The sequence below is a fragment of the Lipotes vexillifer genome, unplaced genomic scaffold, assembly GCF_000442215.2.
Source record: "Lipotes vexillifer unplaced genomic scaffold, Lipotes_vexillifer_v1.1 scaffold572, whole genome shotgun sequence".
Taxonomy (NCBI): Eukaryota; Metazoa; Chordata; class Mammalia; order Artiodactyla; family Lipotidae; genus Lipotes; species Lipotes vexillifer.
The window spans coordinates 786,509-813,388 of NW_006771270.1; the positions used below are offsets into that span (position 1 = coordinate 786,509).

Here is a 26,880-nt window from a genome sequence, read left to right on the forward strand (position 1 = left end):
CTTTCCCATTCACTTTGTAAGGTTGCTCTGAACCCAAAAGTCCCCAGTTTCTGGAGGGACCAGGCAGAGAGAGAAAAGAAAAATGCTTGAATTTTACCCACAGGTGTAGTTTACCAAATTGCTATAAATCATAACCAACTTGAGGGGAAGGGCTTCCCCATATCTGCAAAACCCAGATCAAAACCAGTAACATTCCAGACAAAACCCATAAACATTATTACCATACTCACCAGTTCACTCAGTAACCAATCCTTCTGTTAAATTTTTATGAAGCCATTAATTCTTCCATTAGCATTCTTTAAGTCCTTACCCAGTTCAGCAGTGTGATCTGAAATTTATCAAAGACCTGTTACGGTCAAAAAGTCCTTCCTATGAATCTTTTTTTTTTTTAACATCTTTATTGGAGTATAATTGCTTTACAATGGTATGAATCTTCTTGAAGATGAAGCATTTTTGCCAAAACATTAGAGTACAACAATAACTGTCTACAAATGACAAAAGACTTAAAAGGCACAGTTAAACACCTAATCACAATGTAATCAATAAAGAAACTTGGTTACAGGAATTATGACTGATTATAACCTTAACCCTTGAAAACCTTAATCTCTGGCAAAAACCAAGAAGCAAGTATTTGTGCACTTCCTGATTGGAAAACTTAATGCTTGACTCTTCCTCTTCTAAGCAGGCAAAGGTAGATTAACTTAGACTTGCCCAGCAATTAATATTTTATCCTATTTGAAATGACCCATGAATTCTCTTCCTTCAACTTTATTTTCAAGTTACCAAAATCTAGAGAGACTACTTTAAATAGACATTCCCAAAACATAATTATTTCTATAGAGTTTACCTAAAAGCTATTTTTTCTCCTTTACTCTTAGAGATCACATAAGATTAAAGTTCCAGAGAGCCCACGTAGATCATATATATCTCAAAGGCACAGAGAAATACCAATTCCTTCTAGAAAGATAGCTTAGCTCATTTGATACAATAGCAGAGCCGTTGGAGGCCATTATTCTGCAGATCTCTTGGGAGCCCCCATTCAGCAAGGACAGCAACCTCAGGATCACCCCTGCAACTTTCGGGCCCCACACGCTGGTGGACGGCCCCTGCAACTTTCCATTCCCCATCCTGTATTTTCTGACATCTTGGCGCTCATGGGAGTTTCCTCAGTCTCCTGGCTGGCTCCACTAATTATTGGGCTGCACCCTGCAGGCCTACAATGCCTGTGCTTGTCCAGCTTCAAGACTGAAGAAAGAGCCCAGGGTCAGCAACAGACACATCAATGGTTTAATGGATGTGGGAACTTACACGTCTGAAGCAAGGTCCTGGAGCAACACCCCACCCCTGTGCGGTGGACAGCGGCAGGACATGGTGGCAGTCTTCGCTCCAGAATTAGACTTCTAAAGAATTACTTTCACAGACATTGCAACTCAAGTCCAGGGATCTTACAAAACCAATTTATTAGAAGCAACATTTACAAGGATAACTGTTTGGTACAGAGTTGTATCTGATTTAATGTAGTCAGAAAGAAAGAACATTTTTTTCCCTTATTTTGCTGATATATTTTATTTCGCTGAAGTTAGAAGAGCCTACGGTTTCAAGGCAAGAGGCTGGAATTCCATGAGGAAACACAGATAGGAGAAAGACAGGCAGAAAAATTCACAACTTGCAATATGGAGGAAATCAGTAGACTAGGATTACTAATATGTGGAATATTAGTCATGTAATATTTAAATTTCCATTTGTTATACAAATATTTTATTGTTATTTTTTAGATTAGAAACATTTTTTAAATGTTTTGTATAAACAGAAAAATAAGTCATTGTATTAGCATTATTAAGTGATAACATTGATGTTCAAAGAATAATTTTGTGACTATATTCGTCTGCTCAGGCTGCAATAACAAAATACCACAGACTGGGTGGCTTAAACACAGAAATTTATTTCACATAGTTCTAGATGCTGGGAAGTCCAAAATCATGGTGTCAGTAGGATTGTTTCATTCTGAGGCTTCTTCTCTTGGCTTGGAGGTAGCCGCCATCTCTCTCTGTGCTCACATGACCTTTTGTTTATGTGTGCACAGAGAGAGGGACAGAGAGAGCTCTTGGGTGTCTCTTCTCATAAGGACTCTAATCCTATGAGATCAAGGCCCAATCTTATGACTTCATTTAGCTGTAACTACTTCCTTACAAATCTACAAAAACAGCCACACTAAACGTTAGGGCTTTAACCTATGAATTTCAGGGGGACACAAACTTTCAGTCCATAACAGTAGCCCACCAAAATATAAAAGTAAAGGGGAAAAATACAGTTCAAGAATGTACTTGACTTAAAATTTAAGTTGATATGTTATAGAACAATACGTAGAGCTGAGTTGAGAAGTTGATCTGTAAAGGCTGTAACTTTCCTAGCTCTGTTTACTTAATGGCCTATGTGTATCTTTAGAACCAGATTTTGGTTTCTAATGCTATCTCTCACTGAAAGCCAGAGAAAACGGCTTTATTTTTGTTTTCTAAAGGCCTACAATTTCTCAGTAAAGTGACAATTAATGCTTACTATCACAATTAAAGCTTGATGTGGGTTATTCTGAGGGCAAAAAAAAAAATGGAGATTACAGTTGTTGTTTTTTTTTTTTTTTGCGTTACACGGGCCTCTCACTGCTGTGGCCTCTCCCGTTGCGGAGCACAGGCTCCGGACGCGCAGGCTCTGCGGCCATGGCTCACGGGCCCAGCCGCTCCGCGGCATGTGGGATCTTCCCGGATCGGGGCACGAACCCGCGTCCCCTGCATCGGCAGGCGGACTCTCAACCACTGCACCACCAGGGAAGCCCGAGATTACAGTTTTAAAGGAGTAAATAATTTTATCGGTGCTCTCTGTTCTGTCAAAATTATTAAGGCCCACTTGGTCACAGTTTGAATTATCTTGGGAATCTCCCAAGTCCTGGATCAATATAGCAAAGAGAAATGTCAAGAATTCAGGAACCAAAAATTCTGCTTCTGGTATGGCCAAGGTAGTTTCTACCAGGCCACCCTTCTGCAGATAAATATAAACCCTGGACAAATTTTAAAAAACAAAGAATTGCACTGTGGAGGTCCAGACTTAGAATGGCCACAGGACGAGTGTATTGTTTTTATGGTTTTTAACCGCAGGGTGGGTCATAGTCTGTGCTGTGCAGGGTGGTTAAATCTCCTTCAGAAAACCACTATCATTCTGGGTGGAAGAATTGGGGACAGAGTTTGGGACAATAGCTGCTGAAAGGAGGTAGGGGAGGAATCCCTGAAAGGAGAGAGCCAGAGAGGGAAAGTTCCAAATTCTGTGTGTCAGCTCTGCCCAAATCTCTAGCTGACCTATGAACAGAAAAGAGAAGTTTCTCCCAATACCAAGCGGATTGTCACTTATGGACATTTACATAGTAATCGCTTCATCTTGTTTTGGTTTGGAATTCTTCCTAAACGTCACGGTGCCACAGAATATGTAGCTGTTGATTTGCTCTGGATGCCAGACAGACAAGAAAGTTGTGTAAGATAGCTGGCTCAACTGTCTTTGGATGGATCCCAAACACGATGTTCCTTTCCAGGCCAGAGAATCTTCGGACACTGTCCAACACAATATCACCACCTGACATGTTACTCGCATTGGTGAAGTGCACTACCTTTATCTTCCTCATTGCTCTCAAGAGCTCCTGCTTGTAACACTCCACATCTCTTGTGGTGCTAACAAGCACAGCGATGTCCTTGGGAGAATAGCCCCTTTCAAAGAGAAGCTTGCAAGTGTCTGCCACATGTGTGGCTATTTTATTCAGAGTCAAGTTTTCCTTAATATTTAAGGTTCCCTGAACAACCTGAGCCCATTCAGCTTCAAGAAGCATCTGCAGGGACTCAAGGGGGATGTTAGGTGGAGGATTTTTTCTGACCTCCTGCAATACATGTTGTAAGTATTCAGCTATTTGATATGCATTGCGGACCACTCTGGTGAGCTCTTCCCTTGGATACTGGGCTGAGAGAGCAGGGAGGCCGCTGCACTCCACGTGGTTGGTCTGAAAGTAGTCTAGAAAGATCCAGAGAATTCCTGGGCAATCCTTGTCTCTCTGAGTGATGGTCTTCGCTTTGCCATACCAGTCCCCATCTTCACTGCGGAAATTCTGAGCTTCATCGATGATGATGTGTTGAATCTTTTTAAAGTCATTTTTCATGAAGGTTTTCCGGGTCACTGCATGGCAGATTTTTTTGTCACTGTAAAAATTAAAAAGACACATTCAGGTTTTCTCTGAGTCAATAAAGGAGGAAAATTACTCTATCATACTCCTATGAACACGATACTGTTGTCACGGATCATTTTACCATCTTACTCTCAAGGAACAAGGTGATTCACGGACTTCCCTGGTGGCGCAGTGGTTAAGAATCCACCTGCCAATACAGGGGACACGGGTTCGATCCCTGGTCCAGGAAGATCCCACGTGCCACGGAGCAACTAAGCCCGTGCGCCACAACTACTAAGCCCGCGTGCTGCAACTACTGAAGCCTGGGCACCCTAGAGCCTGAGCGACACAACAAGAGAAGCCACAGCAAGGAGAAGCCCGAGCACCTCAACGAAGAGTAGCCCCCACTGGCTGCAACTAGAGAAAGCCTGTGTGCAGTAATGAAGACCCAGTGCAGCCAAAAATAAATTAATTAATTAATTGAAAAAAAATTGAAAATAATAATAATTTAAAAAAGGAACAAGGTGATTTGGAGGGAATTTAGACTAAACCTCATTTGCTGACAATAAGGTCCAACTGCTTGGGACTTCCCTGCCCGTCCAGTGGTTAGGACTGGGTGCTTTCTCTGCCGTGGCCCTGGGTTCAATCCCCATAAGCCATGGGGTGTGGCCAAAAAAAAAAAAGATCCAACTGCTTACCTGATAAATTTCCTCAGAGGCTGGTTCTCACAAATGTAGAGAATTTCATTTGCCTCACAGTGAAACGTATTCCTGATCTTCTCCGTGATCTTCACAGCCATGACTGTCTTCCCTGAGCCAGGTAAGCCATGGATAAACAACTCTTTGTTCTTGCGGAGGTTTTTTGAGAAGATCTTATACTGCTTGGCTGTGAGCAGATTTAAAACCTCACAGCCAAGCTGGTCACTCAAGAAAGATCTGAAGCCAAGCAAGACAATCACGAGGGACTGCAACAAAGCTTCCATTTGCTGAGTGCTTGCAAAGTAATAGGACCTGGGGTAATCAATCAGGGATGCTGCACCCTCTGAGGACTCTGCATTGCTCTGAGGACTCAGGTGGAGGACCTTGGTAATGACGCACACATTTCCAGAGTAGCCCCCCATGTTCACCAGCTTCTGCTTCAGAGTGAAGGCGGTGCTGGTGCAATAGGACTGCTCATCTGCATCCTGCTCCCTGAGAATGGTGTAGAGAATGGGGGGACTGTTCCATGCTATCAGCAGAGCATCACAGATGACTGCTTGCTTCTCTTGCAAGTTCAGGTCCACAGCCCAGCTTCTAGAAAGGATTAAAATTCCCTGGGAGAATGGATATATTTGCATATTTATTAATTCCTCCAAACCTTCATTCTGTGAAGACAGCTCCTTCCAGAGGGATTTGGGAGTATATTGCAGACATCCTGGTAGCACTAGATATGGAAAGAATTATAAATTTAGTGGCAAAAATCACATTTATTTTAATGATTAATTGTAATTAATCAAAATTACTACACTTACACTTAATTATAATTAATTTTATTAATTATGATGTTACTTATTTTTGTATACATTCTTTTGCCAATATTATTATATTACAGTGAAGGAAAAGAAGCCTTGAAAAGTCTGACACACTTCATCTAAGCCTATGTGCTTATTACGTTTATGACCTTGGGAAATTCCTTAACCTAAGACTCTGTTCCCTCATCTGTAAAACAAACAAAAATCCACATGTACAAAAATAGCACATCTCTTATGGTGAGGAATAAATGAAATAGCATAAAGGTATCTGCTCATTGTAGCTGCTTGAGAAATGTTAGTTCTCTTTCCCTTCCTACTTTAAAGCCCCTGAATCTCAAAATGTCCCTTAACAGTCCCCATTGATGGAGGTAGGAAGAGCCCTCCCAGGAAGAAGGTGCTCATTAAATATCTGTGGAGAAGATGGAGCTATGAAAACTTTACTAGGAGGGATCTCTGTGCAGCCCTCCACTGGGAGATCCTAAGATTAGACTCTGAGATAACTCTCCTTAGGCATAACTCACTTACAGATCTATGTAATAATGCATCTATCACAAGAGTCTACCCTTTGTCATGAAGGAGCAAGGAACAATGTTGTGACATGAGAATAAACTTGTGCTGTAGGGTTTTAAACTTATGTCAATGATCATTTGTTCCAAAGGGAGGGAAAAAATGAAGAGATTGTTGTCATCCTATTGTGGTGGTGTCAGATCACCTACCAGAATCTGGATCCGTAGGGTTAATTTCCAGTGAAATTACCCATATTTCATTGGTAGTTGTTTATTGTTCCTTGTGGTGGTGCTCTCTCACTTGTACCAGGTGTTTGCACAACTTGATTTTGCCTGCAACCTGGATAATGGTGAGTAGGAGATGGACTCTATTATGGGACATATCCAGATTTTGGAGATGTTAAAAGGCTGGGGGAAACATGCATCTTGGGATGGATGGAATAGGGTAATATAAGGATATGTTTAAAATGCAGCTTTAGAAAACAAAGGAAGTATAAAATAAGAAAAGTATAAAATAAGAAAACACATCATTTGTACCAGGGAGTGTGCACACATCTATGGTTCTCACAATTCTGCAAGGCAGATATACTTACTGTTCTCTTTTTCAGATGAGTAAATGGAACTCAAACCGGTCAGGTGCCTTGCCCATGGTCACACCACTGGGAAATGGCAGAGCCAGAGTCTGGACCCAGTGCTGTCTCAGACACCAGACCCTCTCTTGTCTCTACTGTGGCCTTGCAAGCCACACAGACTACCCCTGCCTGCTAAATGGATAATGTCACTAAAGCATTTGATGTTCATAGCAAATATGTTTTGCCTCATCGTCAAATAGGTCTTATTTTTCTTTAATTATATAATGGGACATGCTTCCTAAGGAAATTATGTGAAGACAAGAAGTGTCCCTTTCATTTCTTGGATATTCCACATGGCACTTAACCAATTATAGGGGCCAGACTAGGTGTCAATAAATATCCACCACTCCACGTGCACCAGAGTAGTTACCACTCTCCATGTGAACTGGGGCCTCTGTGCCTTTGTGTAGGTGTGCCTGAGACTCGAATGCCCTCTTCTACTTTTGCCACCTGATAAATTCCTCTCATTTCTTCTAGAACTCCCATGTTTGTTCTCTCCTCAGAGTTCCCCAGAACTTTGTATCCATACTAGGCACTAATCTCTTCATGGATCTAGGGAAATCTTTTTGTGTGTGTGTGTATGTGGTTTTTTAAAAAATATTTTATATTGGAGTATAGTTATTAACAATGTTGTGTTAGTTTCAGGTGTATGGCAAAGTGATTCAGTTATACATATACATGTATCTATTCTTTTTCAAAATCTTTTCCCATTTAAATTACAGCATATTGAGCAGAGTTCCCTGTGCTATACAGTAGGTGATCTAGGGAAATCTTTAAAAACAGAGCACTGAAGTGTCCAGACTGATGGTTTTCCAACTACAGGAACTCAGGTGAGGGCTTCTAACAGTCTAGGACATCAGGATGAAGGTCTTTGGGGGTTGGTTGAATCTGATCTACTACTCTAACCCCTGACTTTCTCTAGAACCCATCACTCCAGGTATAGACAAAATTTCTTTTTCAGTCATTGCATTTTTTTCAAAAGAAAGATTTACAGTGTTTAATCTGAAGCTAAACTATTGTCAATCAATAGTAATAGTTAATGTAATGAGGACATCCCTATTCTTAGTATTTGGAGTCCAGTTGCAAAACCAAAACCGAACAGATTAGTTACTACTGTGAGAGCTCAGAATCTAATGATAGTGGTCTCTGAAAGTGAAAATTTCCTTCAAAAAATCGTTTTAATTAGGTAATACAGTCCCATAGTCCAAATACCAAAACATTCCTCTTTCTATTCACTCCATTTCCTCCCTTCCCAAGCCCATCCTACTCCTCTAACACAGACCCTTTTTTTTTCAGTTTCTCAGCTAGTCTTCCAAAACTTCTTTGTGCAAATACCAGCAAATATTTCCCCCTTTCTTACACAATAGGTAGCAAACTGTCCAGATATTTCCATATCAGTACATAAAGAACTTCCTTATTTTTTCCCACAGTTGTCTAACATGCCATCTTATGGATGTGACATATGTCCCTATTGATGGGTTCTTGAGTGTTCCCCCTCAACCTTTTGCTATTATGAGAATATTACAATGAGTAACCTTGTGTATTTTGTATTCATGCAGGTATATATAAAGAATAAAGTCCCAGCAGTAGGATTACTGGGTAAAAGGGTAAATGCATTTGTAATTCTGATAGATATTACCAAGCTGTCCTCCAATGGAGTTGTACCAATATGCACTCCTGCCAGTAATGTACGAGAAGGCTTGTTTCCCCATAGCGCAGCATATAGAAGATGTCAGATTTTTTAATTTTTTACCATCCAATAGATAAAAATGATAGCTTGTTTTAATTTGCAAGTCTCTTATTTTGATTAATATTAAGCATCTTTTCAAATGTTTGAAAGCCATTTGAATTGTATTTGCTCTGAACTGACTTTGTTGATTTTTCTTTTTAATTAATTAATTTAATTGTTTCTATTTTTGGCTGTGTTGGGTCTTCCTTACTGTGTGCGGGCTTTCTCTAGTTGTAGAAAGCTGGGGCTTCTCTTCATTGTGTTGCACGGGCTTCTCATTGCGATGGCTTCTCTTGTTGCAGAGCATGGGCTCTAGGTGCACGGGCTTTAGTCGTTGTGGCACGTGGGCTCAGTAGCGCACAGGCTTAGTTGCTCCGCGGCATGTGGCATCTTCCCCGGCCAGGGATCGAACACCTGTCCCCTGCATTAGCAGGCGGATTCTTAAACACTGTGCCACCAGGGAAGCCCCGTTGATTTTTCTTTTAAGTTATTCTTTATCCTTATCAACTTTTGGAAGCTGTTTATATTGATATATTAGAGACATTGGCCCTTTGTTTGTAATATGAGTTGCAAATATTTTTCCTAGCTGGTCAATGGCCCTTTGACTTTCTATTTAGTTGCTTTAGCCATGCACAATGCTTATCTTTTAATGTAATCATATATATCAGTCTACTTTCACGGCTTTTGGATTTTGAATCTTGACTTTTCTAATCCTCATGCCAAAAGTATAAAGGCATTTACAAATGTCTTCTTCTAGAACATTTATGGCTTTAATTTTTTAAAATTCTTGATCGATTTAGAGCTTATGTTGGTATATGTCATAAAGCGTGAATCCATCTGTTTAAAAATAAATTGCCATCCAGTTTTCCCAATATCTCTTTATTGAAACATCCTTTCTTCTCCACTTGAAAGGCCAATTCCATCACGAACTAAATTCTGATGTGTTTGCAACTATTTCTGGACCTTCTGTCCTGTACCCTTGATCTAGTTATATGCCAATACAACTCTATTTTTATTTGAGGTTTTATAATGATTTAATATCTGGATAGCCCTTCTTTTTGCTCTTCTTTTTCAGGTTTTTATTTCCTGGCTCTTCTTGCTTGTTTATTTTTCCACTGGAACTTTAGGATAAGATTGCTTAGATTAAGTTAATCTCTTGGGTTTTTTTTAAAATTGATATCTCATTAAGTTTATAAAATAACTTAGAGAAAACTGACAGCTTTCTTCCTTTCAAGAACATGACATGTGTTTCCATTTTATCCTTCTTCTGTGTCCTTCAATATTGTTTAAAATTTTTTCTCAGATAGGTTTATCTTAGATATTTTAAATTTTTGTTGCTATTGAAAATTGGGTATTTTCTTTGATTTGTTTGTTATAGCAGGATACTGAATTTTGCATATTAATTTTGACATATGCTTCATATAATTCTATTAAAACAATTATTTATATTCAATCTGAAATCTTTTATTGTTTATAGTGTTTTTCTTTAGGCTCTCTTGAATATAGTCCTAGCTGCTTCAATTTTTATCCCTCTAATTTCTTTCTCTTATCTAATTGCATTGGCTAATTAATATTGCACAAAAGTTGTAGCAGTGCAATGATGGTTTTTTTCCCAAATTTAATAGAATGCCTCTAATATCTCCCAATTAACATAATGGTCTTTGGGGGATATTGATAGATATAGATATATAGGTATAAGTATGTTAAAGAAGTATCTAGGGCTTCCTTGGTGGCACAGTGGTTAAGAATCCGCCTGCCAATGCAGGGGACACAAGTTCAAGCCCTGGTCCGGGAAGATCCCACATGCCGCAGAGCAACTATGTCCATGCTTAGTTGCCACAACTACTGAGCCCGTGTGCTACAACTACTGAAGCCCGCATGCTTAGAGCCCTTACTCCGCAACAAGAGAAGCCACTGCCATGAGAAGCCTGCGCACTGCAATGAAGAGTACCCCCGCTCGCCACAACTACAGAAAGCCTGTGCGCAGCAATGAAGACCCAACCCAGCCAAAAAGAAATAAATAAAATGAATTTATTAAAAAAATAAAATTTAATTTAAAAAATAACTTTTTAGGAGGTGGGCCTAAATGTAAGACCGGACACTATAAAACTCTTAGAGGAAAACATTGGAAGAACACTCTTTAACATAAATCACAGCAAGATATTTTTTGGTCCACCTCCTAGAGTAATGGAAATAAAAACAAAAATAAACAAATGAGACCTAATGAAACTTCAAAGCTTTTGCACAGCAAAGGAAACCATAAACAAGACGAAAAGACAACCCTCAGAATGGGAGAAAATATTTGCAAATAAATCAACGGACAAAGGATTAATCTCCAAAATATATAAACAGCTCATGCAGCTCAATATTAAAGAAACAAACACCCCAATCCAAAAATGGGCAGAAGAGCTAAATAGACATTTCTCCAAAGAAGACATACAGATGGCCAAGAAGCACATGAAAAGCTGCTCAACATCACTAATTATTGGAGAAATGCAAATGAAAACTACAATGAGGTATCACCTCACACCAGTTAGAACAGGCATCATCAGAAAATCTACAAACAACAAATGCTGGAGAGGGTGTGGAGAAAAGGGAACCCTCTTGCACTGTTGGTGGGAATGTAAACTGATACAGCCACTATGGAGAACAGTATGGAGGTTCCTTAAAAAATTAAAAATAGAATTACCGTACGATCCAGCAATCCCACTACTGGGCATATACCCAGAGGAAACCATAATTCAAAACGACACATGCACCCCGATGTTCACTGCAGCACTATTTACAATAGCCAGGTCATGGGCGCAACCTAAATGCTCATCAACAGATGAATGGATAAAGAAGTTGTGGTACATATATACAATGGAATACTACTCAGCCATAAAAAGGAACGAAATTGAGTCATTTGTTGAGATGTGGATGGATCTAGAGACTGTCATACAGAGTGAAGTAAGTCAGAAAGAGAAAAACGAATATCGTATATTAACACATGTATGTGGAACCTAGAAAAATGGTATAGATGAACCGGTTTGCAGGGCAGAAGTTGAGACACAGATGTAGAGAACAAATGTATGGACACCAAGCGGGGAAAGCCGTGGCGGGGTGGGGATGGTGGTGTGCTGAATTGGGCGATTGGGATTGACATTTATACACTGATGTGTATAAAATTGATGACTAATAAGAACCTACTGAATAAAAAAATAAATAAAATTTAAAAATTAAAAAAAAAACCCAAAACCAAAAAACTAATACTAAACTTTCTTTGGGTTATTTGTATGGAAATATGTTAATATAAATGTTTCAGACATTACATGAAATTCCTAAAACTCTTATATGTTCTGTTATAATGTTATAAGGCATAATTCTAGTTATTACTTTAAAATGTATATCTCAGAAATAACTAAATTTCCTTGTCAATTGCATTATTATGAACTTTCATCAAATAATTAGCTGTGGTCATTTTTAAGTCTTTTGTCATTTACAGACAGTTCTGGGTGTACTCTGATGCTTTTGCAAAAATGTTACTATAAAAGGGTTTCATCTTCGAGGAATTCATGGAAAAGACTCTGACATGTACAGGTTTCTGGTAACTGACTATACTGCTGAACTGAATGAATAAGCATTTTCAGAACTCTAATGGAAAACTGATGAATCCATAAAAGTGCTAACAAAAGATCAAGTTAAAAAAATTAATTACATGGGACTGAGTGAACTGATAAGGATGATTACAATTTTTGTGACTTTGTTTGAATAAAAAAATGTTAAAAAAATAAGTTAAAAAATCTTTAAAGAAAAGTATCGATGGGTTCGTTTTTTTTTTTTTGCGGTACACGGGCCTCTCACTGTTGTGGCCTCTCCCGTTGCGAAGCACAGGCTCCAGACGCACAGGCTCAGCGGCCATGGCTCACGGGCCCAGCCGCTCCGCGGCATGTGGGATCCTCCCGGACCAGGGTACGAACCCGTGTCCCCTGAATTGGCAGGCGGACTCTCAACCACTGCGCCACCAGGGAAGCCCTATGGGTTCGTATTTTATGGAATCTTTTAAAAATCAAAATGTATATTAATATTTTTCAAAACCTTTTCAGTATATTAGAAGACAATCATAAAATTTTTTCTGCATAAATGTATAGAAATGATAGATTATAGTAATAACTCTCTTAATGTTTATCCATCCTTTCGTTCTTGGAGTTCTGTCTTTGTGTCTTCATTCACAAGTAAGATTAGTCTGAATTTTTCTTTTTTATGCTATCTCTGTCAAGTATTGCAAATACTGTTACTCCCATTTAAAAAATAACCTGGGAATTTTCATTCTTTTTCTATGGCTCTGGAAAAGTTTAAATTGTGTTGGAAGTGTTTATTCCTCAAATGTTTGGTACAATTCCTGGAAAATTGATTTTTTTTATACCAGAATAATAGGTTATCACTCTATGAGGATAAAGCCCAGTATTTTGTTTTTAGATATAATTTATTCCATGATAATAAGCTCTACTAAATCAGAGTTTACTGAGTTTAGCGAGTAATTACCAATGCTTATGTTTACTCTTGGATCTAATACTGTTTATTGTGGACAGTTTTTAAAATATAAATTTGATATGCAAGCGAATGCAAAGACCTCAATTAGGTAAGGTGAAAAATAAAATCTTAAATTGAACAGTCATTATTTATTAACTTAATGGCCCTCAATAGATATTTACACATATATAGGACATTTGTGCATCAGATTCTAGAGCCAGATAAGCCATTGATTTACTTCATAGAGTTGATTAAGTCGTTCTTCCTCTCCAGAAGTGTAAAAAGAGGACAACAATGGACTCATAGCTAAAGCCTATCATGGTGGGAGCAAAGGATGAGAGCAGAGGACAGGCATTGTCCTTGGTTCTGAAACGTGATTTCGCGCTTTTACACGATTGTTTCTCCTAAACCCAAAACATGTTCATGGATATTGTAATTGATCTTCATTTTATTTGTTTTGTGTTCCATCTTGATATAAAACTTTATTCTTGTTTCATACAAAACTTTATTCTTGTTTCATATTCTTTTTTTTTTTTTTTTTTTCTTGCGTTATGCGGGCCTCTCACTGTCGTGGCCTCTCCCATTTGCGGAGCACAGGCTCCGGACGCGCAGGCCCAGCGGCCATGGCTCACGGGCCCAGCCGCTCCGCGGCATGTGGGATCCTCCCGAAACGGGGCACGAACCCGCGTCTCCTGCATCGGCAGGCGGACTCTCAAGCACTGCGCCACCAGGGAAGCCCTGTTTCATATTCTTGTTTCATACTTTTCCTGCACTCCTCTGGAAAATTCGGCAGAGGAGGGCAATTGTTTGCTCCTAGTGCAATGTATGCCTCTAGTTCAACTAGATAAAAAGTTTCCAATATGGATGAGTGTCAGAATCCTGTGGAAAAAATACACATTATAAGGTGCTATCCTCAGGTATTTTAATTTACGAAGTCTGGAGTGGGGAGCAGGTATCTGTACTTTTTAAAGTAACCAGAAATACTGATGATCAGTCCTATTTGAGAACTACAAGACTGAAAGGTCTTTAAGGGCAACAGTGTTCCTCGATTCTATATGTGGTATTGCCTCAGCTAATGAGGTCAGTGAGGGTTCATTTCTAAACTACTTATCATCAATATGCTTGTAGCATTATCACCTTGCACACATAGGTTTTGCAGAGCGTACTTTCAGGACCTTAAATAACAAACATAACAGTTTATCTCCCCTTATCCTAACATAGAAACTGGCTGGTGTCAAGTAGGCAAACCATAGTTACTACCTGGAAATAAGAGTTGCTGGAGATCCTTCTTATGTTCCAGGCCTTTCTTGGAGTACACTGGTCTGCTAAGAGGAGGCCCGCTAGACAGACTCAGCTGAGATTCAAAGTCTTTGCACAACCATGTAAAATCTTAACAAAGAAGGGAAATTCATGTTATTCTGACATGTTACTTCATCTCTTCACCACTGAAAAAGACCTTATGAGTGGGTGTATTATATGACTGTCTAGGTATGACTTGAGACATAATGGCAAGATAACACCCCATTCATCCTGTATGGACAAGTGCCTTCACTGCATATGAAAGTTGCCAAATCCATCATAAAAGAGATGTTATTCGGAAGTTTGAATGTGTTTCCCATTCAATATGTCTTCACCCTCTGTTTCTGGATATCATTTTGTTTGAATTTCTTTTATGGTACATAGCACATTCTTTTAGTACACCTATCTATGCATATATCTGTGGTGTAAATATTCCCACCATGGACAATTTTAAGCTACCAATATGATGTCACTAAATGCAGAGTTGGGAAGACATGCACCGTAATACACCATTTTATAGTATTTCCATCATACAGATACAGTAGATGTAAATAACCTCATGCATATAGATAATCTTAAAATGTAGTAAATCATTAGGTTTTGTATTTATTAAATTTGTTTTAAGTACAATTTATTGAACTGTAAGTTTATAAAACTTAATTTTTAGTAATGACTGTTTAACAACTGGCTCAAAACATTCCTGAAAAGTTAACAAATGGCTCTTGAGCCAGTAAGAGCCAGTTCCAATACACCACTGCAAGGCAATCATCCCCAGACAATTTTCTTTCATCTGATGTGGGAAATTGCCTTTTATAAGATACTTCATTTGGGCTTCTCATCACCCAACAAAATTCTCTCATGTATGGAAAGTAGGGTAGTTGAAGATTCAAAAAACACACAATTTAGTGTGTGTGAGAAGTTCAAAGTCATAGGAAACAGAGGGAAACCTGTTTAATATACAGGTTCCAAAGAGGTAGAAAGGACAGGGAGGGAGTTTTCTCCATCTTACCTGGATCTGTGTCCATCACCATGCCTACCCATTCCTGAGTTGTCAGTTTGCAAATATCCTTGTCCTTCACCATCCAGGAACAGGGAGCTTCTGAGAAAAGTGCACCACAGAATGGCTTCACTCCGATCACACAAGCATAGCCATATAGCTCTCCCCCAGCTAACACATCCAAGATTTTGACTGTGAAATCTATCTGGCATTGAGACTGGCAAAAATGGACACAAGGTAATTTGTATATTGTGTTTTCTATTTTCTTTTTCAAAGAATCACGGTCAACATTTTCTTTAGCACATCCCAGAACTTTCTTACTCTTATCATCCACTCCAATAAAAAGATAGCCTCCTTCAGTGTTTGCAAATGCAGGGATGTACACTGGAATTATGTTTTTCACATATTCTTGAATGTGTTTTGTAGAGAACTGCTTAAACTCTATGAATTGAGACTCGGGAAAAGGCACGATTTCACCGTATTCAAGCTGGTCTTTTTGGAAAACTAGGTAAGTAGGATCCGAGTTATGGAGGTCTTGACGTATAACCTTGACAACTTCACCAAAAGGTTCTTTCCCCAAGACTGTTGCATTTATTTTCTTGGTTTTCAGGAAACGGAATGCCTCTCTTGAATCCATGGGAAGCACACGAGTGCCAGATCTACAGTATAACGAAGAACTCAGGCTGCAAATGCGGGGCTTAAAGGAACTGTCTTCAGGGAAAGTGTCACTGCTCCAAGACTTAACAAAAATGTAATAACACCTCCCTTGTTGCTTAGTCTTGAAGAAATCCTGCAAATTTGAAGGCAGAATAAGTGTTCTCAAAGACTCTTCTAAATCCAGTCCCATCTCCACAGGATGCTCATTGTTGTTTGTCATTTCCAGCTGAATCACTCCTCCTCCTGAGTTTAATAAAGCACATGCAGCTTTTATGACTTTTGCCTTCTCTTGTTCTCTCTGAATTTTCTGCAGCTCCTTTCTGTTTCTCTCACCAAGAGTTACTTTTCCTACATTGATGACCAAGTCTGGGTAAGATGATTCTACCACCAAAGATGAATTATGTTCCTCCATGTTCATTCTGCAATTGAAACCATTAAAATACATATCATGTTGATGAAGAAGTAGATTGCATAGTACACAAAAGTGCATTTATTAATTTATTTTAAAATATTTATTGAGTTCTTGCTAAGTGCTGGGGGCTGGAAATTAAGTGGTAAATAAAAAATAAGCATAGCTCTGACTGTCAGAGCTCACAGTCTGGACAGAAACATTGAATAGAGTAATTGCAGTAATGTGTGATACATACCCTGAAAGGAAGCACCAAACAGCAACAATCGACCTAATATGAACAGGGAAGCATTCCTGGAGGAAAGGGCATTTAAACTAAGATCTTAATTAGCCATGTGAAGGAATCTGAGGTTAGGAGGATTTATTGCATTACAGTCAGAGTGAAAAGTATGTAGGAAGGCGTGAAATCATCAAAGGGATTAGTGTATTGGAGTGGTAGAGAGATGTTCAGTCTGGCCAGACCTTAAGAGTGACAGCGGACCTACACTGTTGGTGGGAATGTGAATTGGTGCAGCCACTTTGGAGAACAGTATGCAGGTTCTTCAATAAACTAAAAATAGAGTTGCCATGTGATCCTGTAATCCCACTCCTGGGCATATATCTGGAGAAAACTATAATTTGAAAATATACGTGCACCCCAATTTTCATTGCAGCACTATTTACAATAGCCGAGGTATGGAAACAACCTAAATGTCCATCGACAGTTGAATGGGTAAAGACGACGTGGTACATATATTCAATGGAATACTACTCAGCCATAAAACAGAATGAAATAATGCCATTTGCAGCAACATGGGTGGACCTAGAGATTATCATACTAAGTGAAGGAAGTCAGACAGAGGACAAATACCGTATGATATCACTTATATGTGGAATCTAAAATATGACACAAATGAACCTACCTACAAAACAGAAACCAATTCACAGACATAGAGAACAGAATTGTGGTTGCTGGGGAGGGGCCGGAGGGAATGGACTGGGAGTTTGGGATTAGTAGATGCAAACTATTACATACAGAATGGATAAACAACAAGGTCCTACTGTATAGCACAGGGAACTATATTCAATATCCTGTGCTAAACCATAATGGAAAAGAACATGAAAAAGAATATATATATGTATAACTGAATCACTTTGCTGTACAGTAGAAATTAACACAACATTGTAAATCAACTATACTTCAATAAAATAATTTTTTTTTTTGCGGTACGCGGGCCTCTCACTGTTGTGGCCTCTCCCGCTGCAGAGCACAGGCTCCAGGTGCGCAGGCTCAGTGGCCATGGCTCACGGGCCCAGCCGCTCCGCGGCATGTGGGATCTTCCCGGACCGGGGCATGAACCCGCGTCCCCTGCATCGGCAGGCGGACTCCCAACCACTGCGCCACCAGGGAAGCCCCAATAAAATACATTTTTTAAAAAAGTTTACACTGAACTAAAAAAAAAGAGTGACACAGGATGGGAGATAGGAAGTGGTGAAAGAGGAGACTTGAAAGTTAGAAAAGGGATGCTGCTTACAACAGTGGAAAGCCAAAGAAGGATTTTAAGGAAGGGAGTGACATGAACACATAGACATTTTATTATTTTATTTATTTATTTGGCTGCATTGGGTCTTTAGTTGTGGCATGCAGGATCTTTCGCTGTGGCATGGGCTCTTTGTTGTGGCACACAGGCTTCTCTCTAGTTGTGGCATGCAGGTTTTCTCTCTCTGGTCATGGCGTGCATGGTCCAGAGTGTGTGGTCTCTGTAGTTTTTGGCACGTGGGCTCTCTCACTGAGGCACGCGAGCTCAGTAACGGCACGTGGGCTTAGTTGCCCAGCGGCATGTGGGATCTTAGTTCTCTGACCAGGGATCGAACCCGCGTCACCTGCATTGGAAGGCGGATTCTCTACCACTGGACCACCAGGGAAATCCCTAGACATTTTAAAAGACACATTAATGATGAAGAACAGATCCATGGTTGCCAAGGGTTATGGGGAGGGAAGGGTGTGACTACAAAGGGATAACGCAAAGGAATTTGTTGAGGTGATGAAACTGTTCTGTTTCCTGATTGTGGTTGTAATTATATGAATCTATTCATGTGTTAAAACTCATAGAGCTGCACACCCAAAAAGTTAATTTTTTGCATGATAAATTATTAAGGGGGGGCACATTATTAATTACAGGTGGAGAACTAATTAGAGAGGAGCAAACCAGTAGGGAGGGTTTTGCAGTAATCCGGGTGAGAGATGATGGTAGCCTGGGCCACAGTTGGGGCCATGGGAATGAAGAGATGTGAGTATATCTGAGAGACATTTAGAAAATAAAATTAACATGGTTCTGTATTGAACAGATAGAGATCAGGAGAAAGGATTAAAATTTAGTAAGTGGGTTTTGGCTTGGGCAACTGGGTGGTTAGTGGTACCACTTATTGGCAAAAGATCAATGATTATTGAAGGTGGGTGATTGATAAATGGAGATTCACTCTCCTATTCTCTCCTTCTCTCTATTTTTGTGCATATTTGAAAAGTTTCCATAATAAGAAGTTTTAAAATTGACTTCACCTATTAACTGGGTGGTGGACATATTGGTGTTCATTATATTGCTCTCTATATTTTTCTGTAAGTTTGAAATTATTCATGACATAAAAAAGAAAACTTTTGCCTCCAAAAAATTTTTAAAGGCGAGTAGGGCATATGAATTTAGATTATTAGTAAGAAAGTGGTTGAACTTTTGGATTTTGCATTCTTAGGTGGATAGGGTGGAAAACAAAGATGGCCAGGGCAGAAGGTGGATCTGAGAAATGGGGAAAAAGAAGGATCAGTGGATTCTAAGATTTTATGATGTCAAAAAAAAACTTGTATTTGGGAGTGATTGAGCAAATCAGTAAAACTCAACAGTACCATAGTGAGGAGAGGGCTCTTAAAACTCTTAGGGATGTGTTGCAACCTACAGTCATTTTTCTCTCTTGCTTGATTATATACTGAAGCATGCCATCGAAACATTTCATTTATTAACTTTTTAGCACAGGAAACATTCAATGAGCGTTCACCGTGGGCACACTAACTGCTGTGAGAGACACAAAGAATCTGACTGCTGGAGATGTATGGTTTAGGGTCCATCAGATTACCATGATATGGCTTAAACGATATGTGGAGAAAAACCCATAGCCCTAATCCCTATATTGGTAAAAGAGAAAAATTTAAACAGAGTGACTCTCATCAACATTGAAAGAACTTAGAAAAAGAACCAGATTGCAAAGGAACACAAAAGAAAAGGAATAATAGATGGAAGGGCAGAAGGAAGTTGGAAAATTAAAAAGGAATTATTTGATTAATTAACAAGATTGAGAGTTTTGTTTTTGTTTGTTTTGCTTTTTGCTTATTTGGTTTTTGTTTTTTAGACAAGCCACTAGCATCTTTATTATTTATTTATTTATTTTAAATTTTATTGGAGTATAGTTGATTTACAATGTTCTGTTAGTTTCAGATGTACAGCAAAGTGATTCAGTTATACATATACATATATTCACTCTTTTTCAGATTCTTTTCCCATATAGTTTATTACAGAATACTGAGCAGAGTTCCCTGTACTATACAGTAGGTCCTGGTTGATTATCTATTTTATATATAGTAGTGTGTGTATGTTAATCCCAAGGTCCTAGCATTTTTATTATTTAAAAAGAACTCTGTACAAACAAAAGGGTTAGATAGGGGAAACTCTTCAGGACCTAGGTCTTGATAAATAGCTCTTAGAGGATACCCAAAGCACAATCTGTAAAAGAAAAACAATCATTAAATTGGACTTCATCAAAAATTTAAAACTTTTGCCATGCGAAACCTCCTATTAAGGAAATGAAAAGACAAGCTACAGACTGGGAGAATACATTTGCAAATCACATACCCGACAAATATCCCAAATCTAGAATATATAAAGAACTCTAAAATTCAGCAAACTAGGAATAGAGGGAAACTTCCTCAACTTGATAAAGAACATTTATTTAAAAGATCTATAGCTAACATCACACTTAATGGTGAGAAACTAGATACTTTCCCACTAAGGTCAGGAACAAGGCAAGCATATCCCCTCTCACCACTCTTATTCAACATAGTACTGGAAGTCCTAGTTAATGCATTAAGACAAGAAAAGGAAATAAGAGGTTTACAGATTGGGAAGGGAAAAGTACAGCTGTCTGCATTCACAGATGACATGATTATCTCTGTAGACAATTCCAAAGAATCAACCAAAAAAAAACCCACAAAAAAACAAACAAAAAAAACCCTTGGAACTAATTAGCAATTATAGCAGGTTGCAGAATACAAGATTAGTATACGAAAGTCAATTGCTTTTTTATATACCAGCAATGAACAACTGGAATTTGAAATTTAAAACATAATGTCACTTACATTAGAACAACAACAACAACAAAGAAATGACATACTTACATATAAATCTAATAAGACATATACAAGTTCTAAGGAGGAAAATGACAAAACTCTATTGAAGGAAATCAAAGGAGAGCTAAAGAAATGAAGAGATAGTCCATGTGCATGGATAAGAAGATTCAATATTGTCAAGAAATCTGTTCTTCCCAATTTGATCTATAGACTCAGTGCAATTCAAATCAAAATCCCAGCAATTATTTTGTGAATATCAACAAACTGATTCTAAGGTTTACATGGAAAGGCAGAAGACCCAGAATAGCCAACACAATATTGAAAGAACAAAGTCAGAAGACTGACCAAACCAACTTCAAGACTTACTATAACGTTGTAGTGATAAAGACAGTGTGATGTTGATGAAATAGATCAGTGGAATAGATAAGACAGCCCAGAAATAGCCTCACACAAATATATTCAACTGATCTTTGACAAAGGGGAAAAGGCAATTCAATGGATAAAGGAGAGTCCTGTCAACAAATGGTGCAGAAAAAAATGGACATCTACATGCAGAACTATGAGTCTAGATACAGACCTATACCTTTCACAAAAATTAACTCAAATGGATAATAGACCCAAATGTAAAATGCAAACCCATAAAACTTCTAGAAGATGACATAGGAGGCAATCTAGGTGACCTTAGGTTTGGTAGTTAGTGACTTTTTAGATACAACTCCAAAAGCATGATTCATGAAAAGAACTGATTCGTTGGACTTCATTAAAATTATACACTTCTGCTCTGCAAAAGACACTGAAGAATATGATAAGGTAAGCCACAGGCTGGGAGAAAATTTCTTTAAAACATATATCTAATAAAGGACTGGTATCCAAAACATACAAAGAACTCTTAAAACTCATCAATAAAACAAACAACTCAATTTTTTAAATGGGTAAAATATCTGAACAGACACCTCACCAAGAAGATATACAGATGGGAGAGTTCCCTGGTTGTCCAGTGGTTAGGAATCCTTGCTTTCACTGCTATGGGCCTGGGTTCGATCCTTGGTTGGGGAACTAAGATCCTGCAAGCCATACTCACGGCCAGAAAAAAAAAAAAAAGAAGATACACAGATGGCAAAAGAGTATGTGAAAAGATGTCCACATCATATGTCATTGGGGAATTGCAAATTAAAACAACAATGAGCTACCACAGCATACCTATTAAAATGGCTAAAATCCAAAACACTTACAACACCAAAAATTGATGAGTATGTGGAGCAACGGGAACTCTCATTCATTGCTGGTGGGAATGAAAAATGGTATAGCCACTTTGGAAGACAGTTTAGTTGCTTCTTACAAAATTAAACATATTGTTACCATATGATCTGGCAATTGTGTTCCTTGGTATTTACCCCAAAGAGTTGAATACCTATGTCCACAAAAACCTGCATATGAATGTTTATAGTAGCTTTGCTCATGATTACCAAAATTTGGAAGCAACCGAGATGTTTTTCAACAGATGAATGGGTAAACAATGTGTGCAAGGAGACAAGAACAGTCATTTTAGTACTGTTTGTAACACCAAATTTTGGAAATAGCCTAACTGTCCATCAATAATGAAATAAGGAAATGAAACGTGGTAATATTTGCTGAAAGGAATATTGTGAGCCACTTGAAGAGAATAAATGAAAACACACACACAATGACATAGATATCAGAAACAAAATGTAGAGTTAAAAAATCAAGTTGCAGAAATATACATATAAAATTAAACAATTTAAATAAGCTAATGGGAGAGGCCACAACAGTGAGAGGCCCGCGTAGAGCAAAAAAAAAAAAAATAGTGTAAAAGATATACAGTAACTCAGAATGTTGGTTGCTTCTGAGAAAAGGAGAGAAAAATGAAACTAGAAATAGAAGGCAAAGAGAACCTCAAACTTATCTACAATATTTTACTTATTGAATTTTTTAAAAGCTTGAAGTAACTATGGCAAGATGCCAGCAGTTGTCAATTTGAGGTAATGGAGTAACAAAAATTGGGGATAACAAAGGAAGAGTTTTTTAGATTTGTTCTTTGTACTTATTTAAGTTTATTATTATTGCTATTATTAAAAACACACACACACACACACACACACACACACAGACCCAAATTGGGTTTAGCCCAGAATACAAGATTAGACAATACAAGAAAAACCATTAATTAATAAAAAAGTCATAGGAACATTAATAGAAAGTCAAAATTATCTCAATAAATACAAACATTTGTTTCATAATATATATTTACAAAGTACTCTAGAGAAGCATTATTTAAGAAGAGTAGCAAGAAGGTATACAGAAGCATTATTTAAGAAGAGTAGCAGGGGGGTACTTTAATCTTAGTTTTAAGGCAACATCACACACACACACACACACACACACACACACCCCTGAGTCTTAAATCTTGGAGTCTTTTTTCTTCACGAAATTCTTGGATTTTAATTTATTTTTTACTTGGGATATAGTTGTTTCACAATGTTGTGTTAGTTTCTACTGTAAAGCGAAGTGAATCGGCCATATGTATACATACATCCCGTCTTTTTTGGATTTCCTTTTCATTTAGGTCTCCACAGAGCACTAAATAGAGTTCCCTGTGCTATACAGCAGGTTCTCATTAGTTATTTATTTTATACATATTAGTGTATAATCTTAGAGTCTTAAGGTAACATCACACACACACACACACACACACACACACACACACACACACACACAACCAGAGTCTCTCCCGCGCTCAACACGCACAAACAAGTCCTTCCCTCCCGAGCTCACTGCTCGAACTTGAGCACTCCTGCCCTTCGGCTCTGCGCCTGCACCCTGCACCTCCCCCACCTGGCGTTTTGGTTTGTCTTTTCCTGCTTCCCCGCCCCAAACCGGGCGGGTTTCTTGAGCGTGCGCGCGCGCGCAGCTTGGGAAAAGATAGTCTAAGAAGAGAAGCAGAGCCTCTGCGTGTGGGTCCAAGGGGAAGAATGGAATGGGGAAGGGTTATGAGTCCCCGGGGCTGAGAAAATTGGAATCCACAAACAAACAAACAATCAGACCCTGGACAGAGGAGACCCACAACCTCAGACCTGGCTCTGTCTGCCCCAGGCATTATGCTATCTTGTATTTCAAAGATGAAGACTCAAACCAGAGAAGTTATGACCTGCTCAGGATTAGATGACCTCCTCTGACTTATTTCTTTTCCCCACATCAATGCTCACTGCCTCAGACCTCTGTCAGGTTGTCTGGCTGGACTCCTGCATCCCTGGCCTCAGCTAGAAGGTCAGCTGGATTTTGGCTAATCTTGTCGGGATCAGTGGAACTTGGCTCCGGCCATGAGTTGAGTTCACATCTCTCATTCCTCCATGACTGGTGGGCTGCCCAAAAAATCATCTTACATCTATGGCTGCAGAAATAAAAGCATATTTATTTTGTAAACATGAGTATGGCAGTTGATGTCTGCAAGATACCCAGAATATCTGTAGGTGTTGCCTGTGTCTAGTAAAATAAGTATCTATTATCACAGATGATTTTTTTCCTATTATAGAGTGGTAAATATTTCTCAACCATCCACTTGCTGAATTATTCATAATTTTACATTCATTCGTGCCCTATCTCCAAAAAGATTAGAAGAAGCAACTTGTTAAAGTTGGGAAGTTGCTGTACACTATAAACTAATACACTATTGTAAAGCAACTATACTCCAATGAAAATTTAAAAAAAAATATTCACAATAGCCAAGATGTGGAAACAACCTAATTGTCCATGAGTAGATAAAGAAAATGTGGTGTGTATATATGATGGAATATTACTCAACCATAAAAGGAAGGAAATATTGCCATTTGTGACAACATGGATGGACCTTGAGGGTATTATGCTAAGTGAAGTAAGTCAGAAAGACAAATGCTGTATGATCTTACTTATATGTGGAATCTTAAAAAATGACAATAAACTGAACTCATAGAACAGATCGATGGTTGCCAGAAGTGAGGGGAGGGAGGGTGAAATGTGTTAAGGTGGTCAAAAGGTACAAACTTCCAGTTATAAATAAGTCCTGGGATATAATGCACAGCATGGTGACTACAGTTAAGAATACTTTACTGTATATTTGAAAGTTGCTAAAAGAGTGTATCTTAAAAGTTCTCATCATAAGAAAAAATGTAACTATGTGTGGTCACAGATGTTAACTAAATTTTTTGTAGTAATCACTTTGCAATATATACATATATCAAATCATTGTGCTGTATACCTTAAAGTAATACAGTGTTACATGTCAGTTATATCTCAGTAATAATAATAAAAAGACTTAGAGAACTTTCTATTAAAAAATAAATAAATAAAAAATAAAGTTGGGCAAGTTATTTTCCAGTGCTTTAATAAATGTTGGTAAACAAAATAACTAAATGAATTTTTGACACACTTGCAAAAAATAACCTGGAAAATCCAACTAGGTCAGAGCTTCTGGGTCAGTATATTTTAAAGTTTTTTTCTGAAAACGAAAGTGTATACATTATGAAAAACAAGAAAACCCTTTCCGTAGAGATCAACCACTTGGGTACCTGACAAAGAATCCTTTGTCACAGTCACCCCTTCCCACCAAGACTCTAGCTCCTCCCTGTCCCATCTGAAAGTTTGTTTCCAGATAGTTCGTTGATCAGTCCACCTTATAACTCTCTACAGCACTGTCTCAGACCTCTGTCAGGTTGTCTGGCTGGAATCCTGCATCCCTGGCCTCAGCTAGAAGGTGAGTCCCATCTAAGGGCCAGTTCTCCTGTCTATTTCACTTAAGAAAAATGTGGGCATAACAGGTCCACCTCAGCCTCTCTTGCCTAAAGTAGATATACCTGGAAGGGTCTCTAGCCGCAGGGTGGATTTTTATCTTAGGGTTTTATCTTAGGGTTTTTATCTTGGTCGTTTTTTCAGCCCGTCTTTTCTGTTGAACAGGCATGGCTCAGGTCTCTCCAGGTAGTCTCTACCTACCTAGGGAATTAGAAGATTCCTTAGGGTCTGGGTGCTGAAGAGAAAACACCTGAGTCCTGACCTGTTCTGGTGTCAGCAGCTTAACAAAAGCAAGCCCAGGAGAAATTTTTATTTCCTTAAGAAGGGAAACGAGAATGTTCCCGCCTTTTTAAACCTGGTTTCCTGAAACCAAAGGTAAACATGCTTCTGTCTTTTAGGTTTCAGTTTCTCAGAAAACTAATTAGAAGGCACTTGCCTTTTAGTGGCTGTCTTTCCAGCCTCAAGGGCAGGGGTGGGGGGGTGCTGAATATTGCCTTTCTATCAATAGAAATTTGTCCTTTTAATAAGTAGGTGAGGGCTTCCCTGGTGGCGCAGTGGTTGAGAGTCCGCCTGCCGATGCAGGGGACAAGGGTTCGTGCCCTGGTCTGGGAGAATCCCACATGCCGCGGAGCGGCTGGGCCCGTGAGCCATGGCCGCTGAGCCTGTGCGTCCAGAGCCTGTGCTCCGCAGCGGGAGAGGCCACAACAGTGAGAGGCCCGCATACCAAAAAAAAAATAAGTAGGTGAAAAGTGAGTTAGTTCTGGCTTGAAACTTTAAACTTCTTGGAGAACAAGGCTACAGAAAAACCTGTTTGGATACACATCAAACTATTATTAAGGATTTCACCCTGGGGAGTGGAATTGGAAAGGAAGATGGTAAGGGGAGGAGAAATTGTTATTTTGTACATTACGCCTGTATTACTCGAGAAATGTTTAATGCAATAAGGAAAAGAAAGCAGTGCTAGAGTCAGATAGGTAATTAAGCAGTGCATCTCGTTGACCTTCTCACTTAATTTTTCTGGTAGCCTCTATAAGCCCAACAGTTGCAGTTAAATCCTGTTGAAACTGCTGCTGGGTTTCCTGTTATTGATTTGACTGCTAATACTGTTAGTATTGTTTTGATTAAGTTTCTTCTACTTACTACTTTGATCTGCAGCTTCCCTCTACAGCCTACACAAATCACAGTCCCCTGGAGCCCTTTTTTGGTTTCTTTTGGGTTGCCATCCTTATAGACTGCAAAAATTATTACAGTATGCACTTAGCAATCTTTTTTTTTTC

General features: G+C 38.8%; 1 protein-coding gene across 1 annotated transcript; it reads right to left on the reverse strand.

The window, feature by feature from the left end:
* Positions 1–3,448: 3,448 nt before the first annotated feature.
* On the reverse strand, positions 3,449–16,458 carry SLFN11 (schlafen family member 11). Its single transcript, XM_007446591.1, has 4 exons — positions 15,396–16,458; positions 14,348–14,476; positions 4,897–5,620; positions 3,449–4,232 (listed from the first exon to the last, which is right to left on the reverse strand). The coding sequence occupies exons 1-4, from the start codon at positions 16,456–16,458 to the stop codon at positions 3,449–3,451; spliced, it is 2,700 nt and encodes an 899-aa protein (XP_007446653.1).
* Positions 16,459–26,880: the final 10,422 nt, after the last annotated feature.

What these genes read in the sequence shown, in the direction of transcription:
- SLFN11 (XM_007446591.1), bottom strand. Translation starts at nt 16,458, where the DNA reads ATGAACATGGAGGAACATAATTCATCTTTGGTGGTAGAATCATCTTAC. An exon ending in GGTGATGGACACAGATCCAG is followed by an intron (nt 14,477 to 15,395) that starts GTAAGATGGAGA and finishes TTCTTTGTTAAG; the next exon opens with ATTTTACATGGTTGTGCAAA. An exon ending in CCTCTGAGGAAATTTATCAG is followed by an intron (nt 4,233 to 4,896) that starts GTAAGCAGTTGG and finishes TAATTTTTACAG; the next exon opens with TGACAAAAAAATCTGCCATG.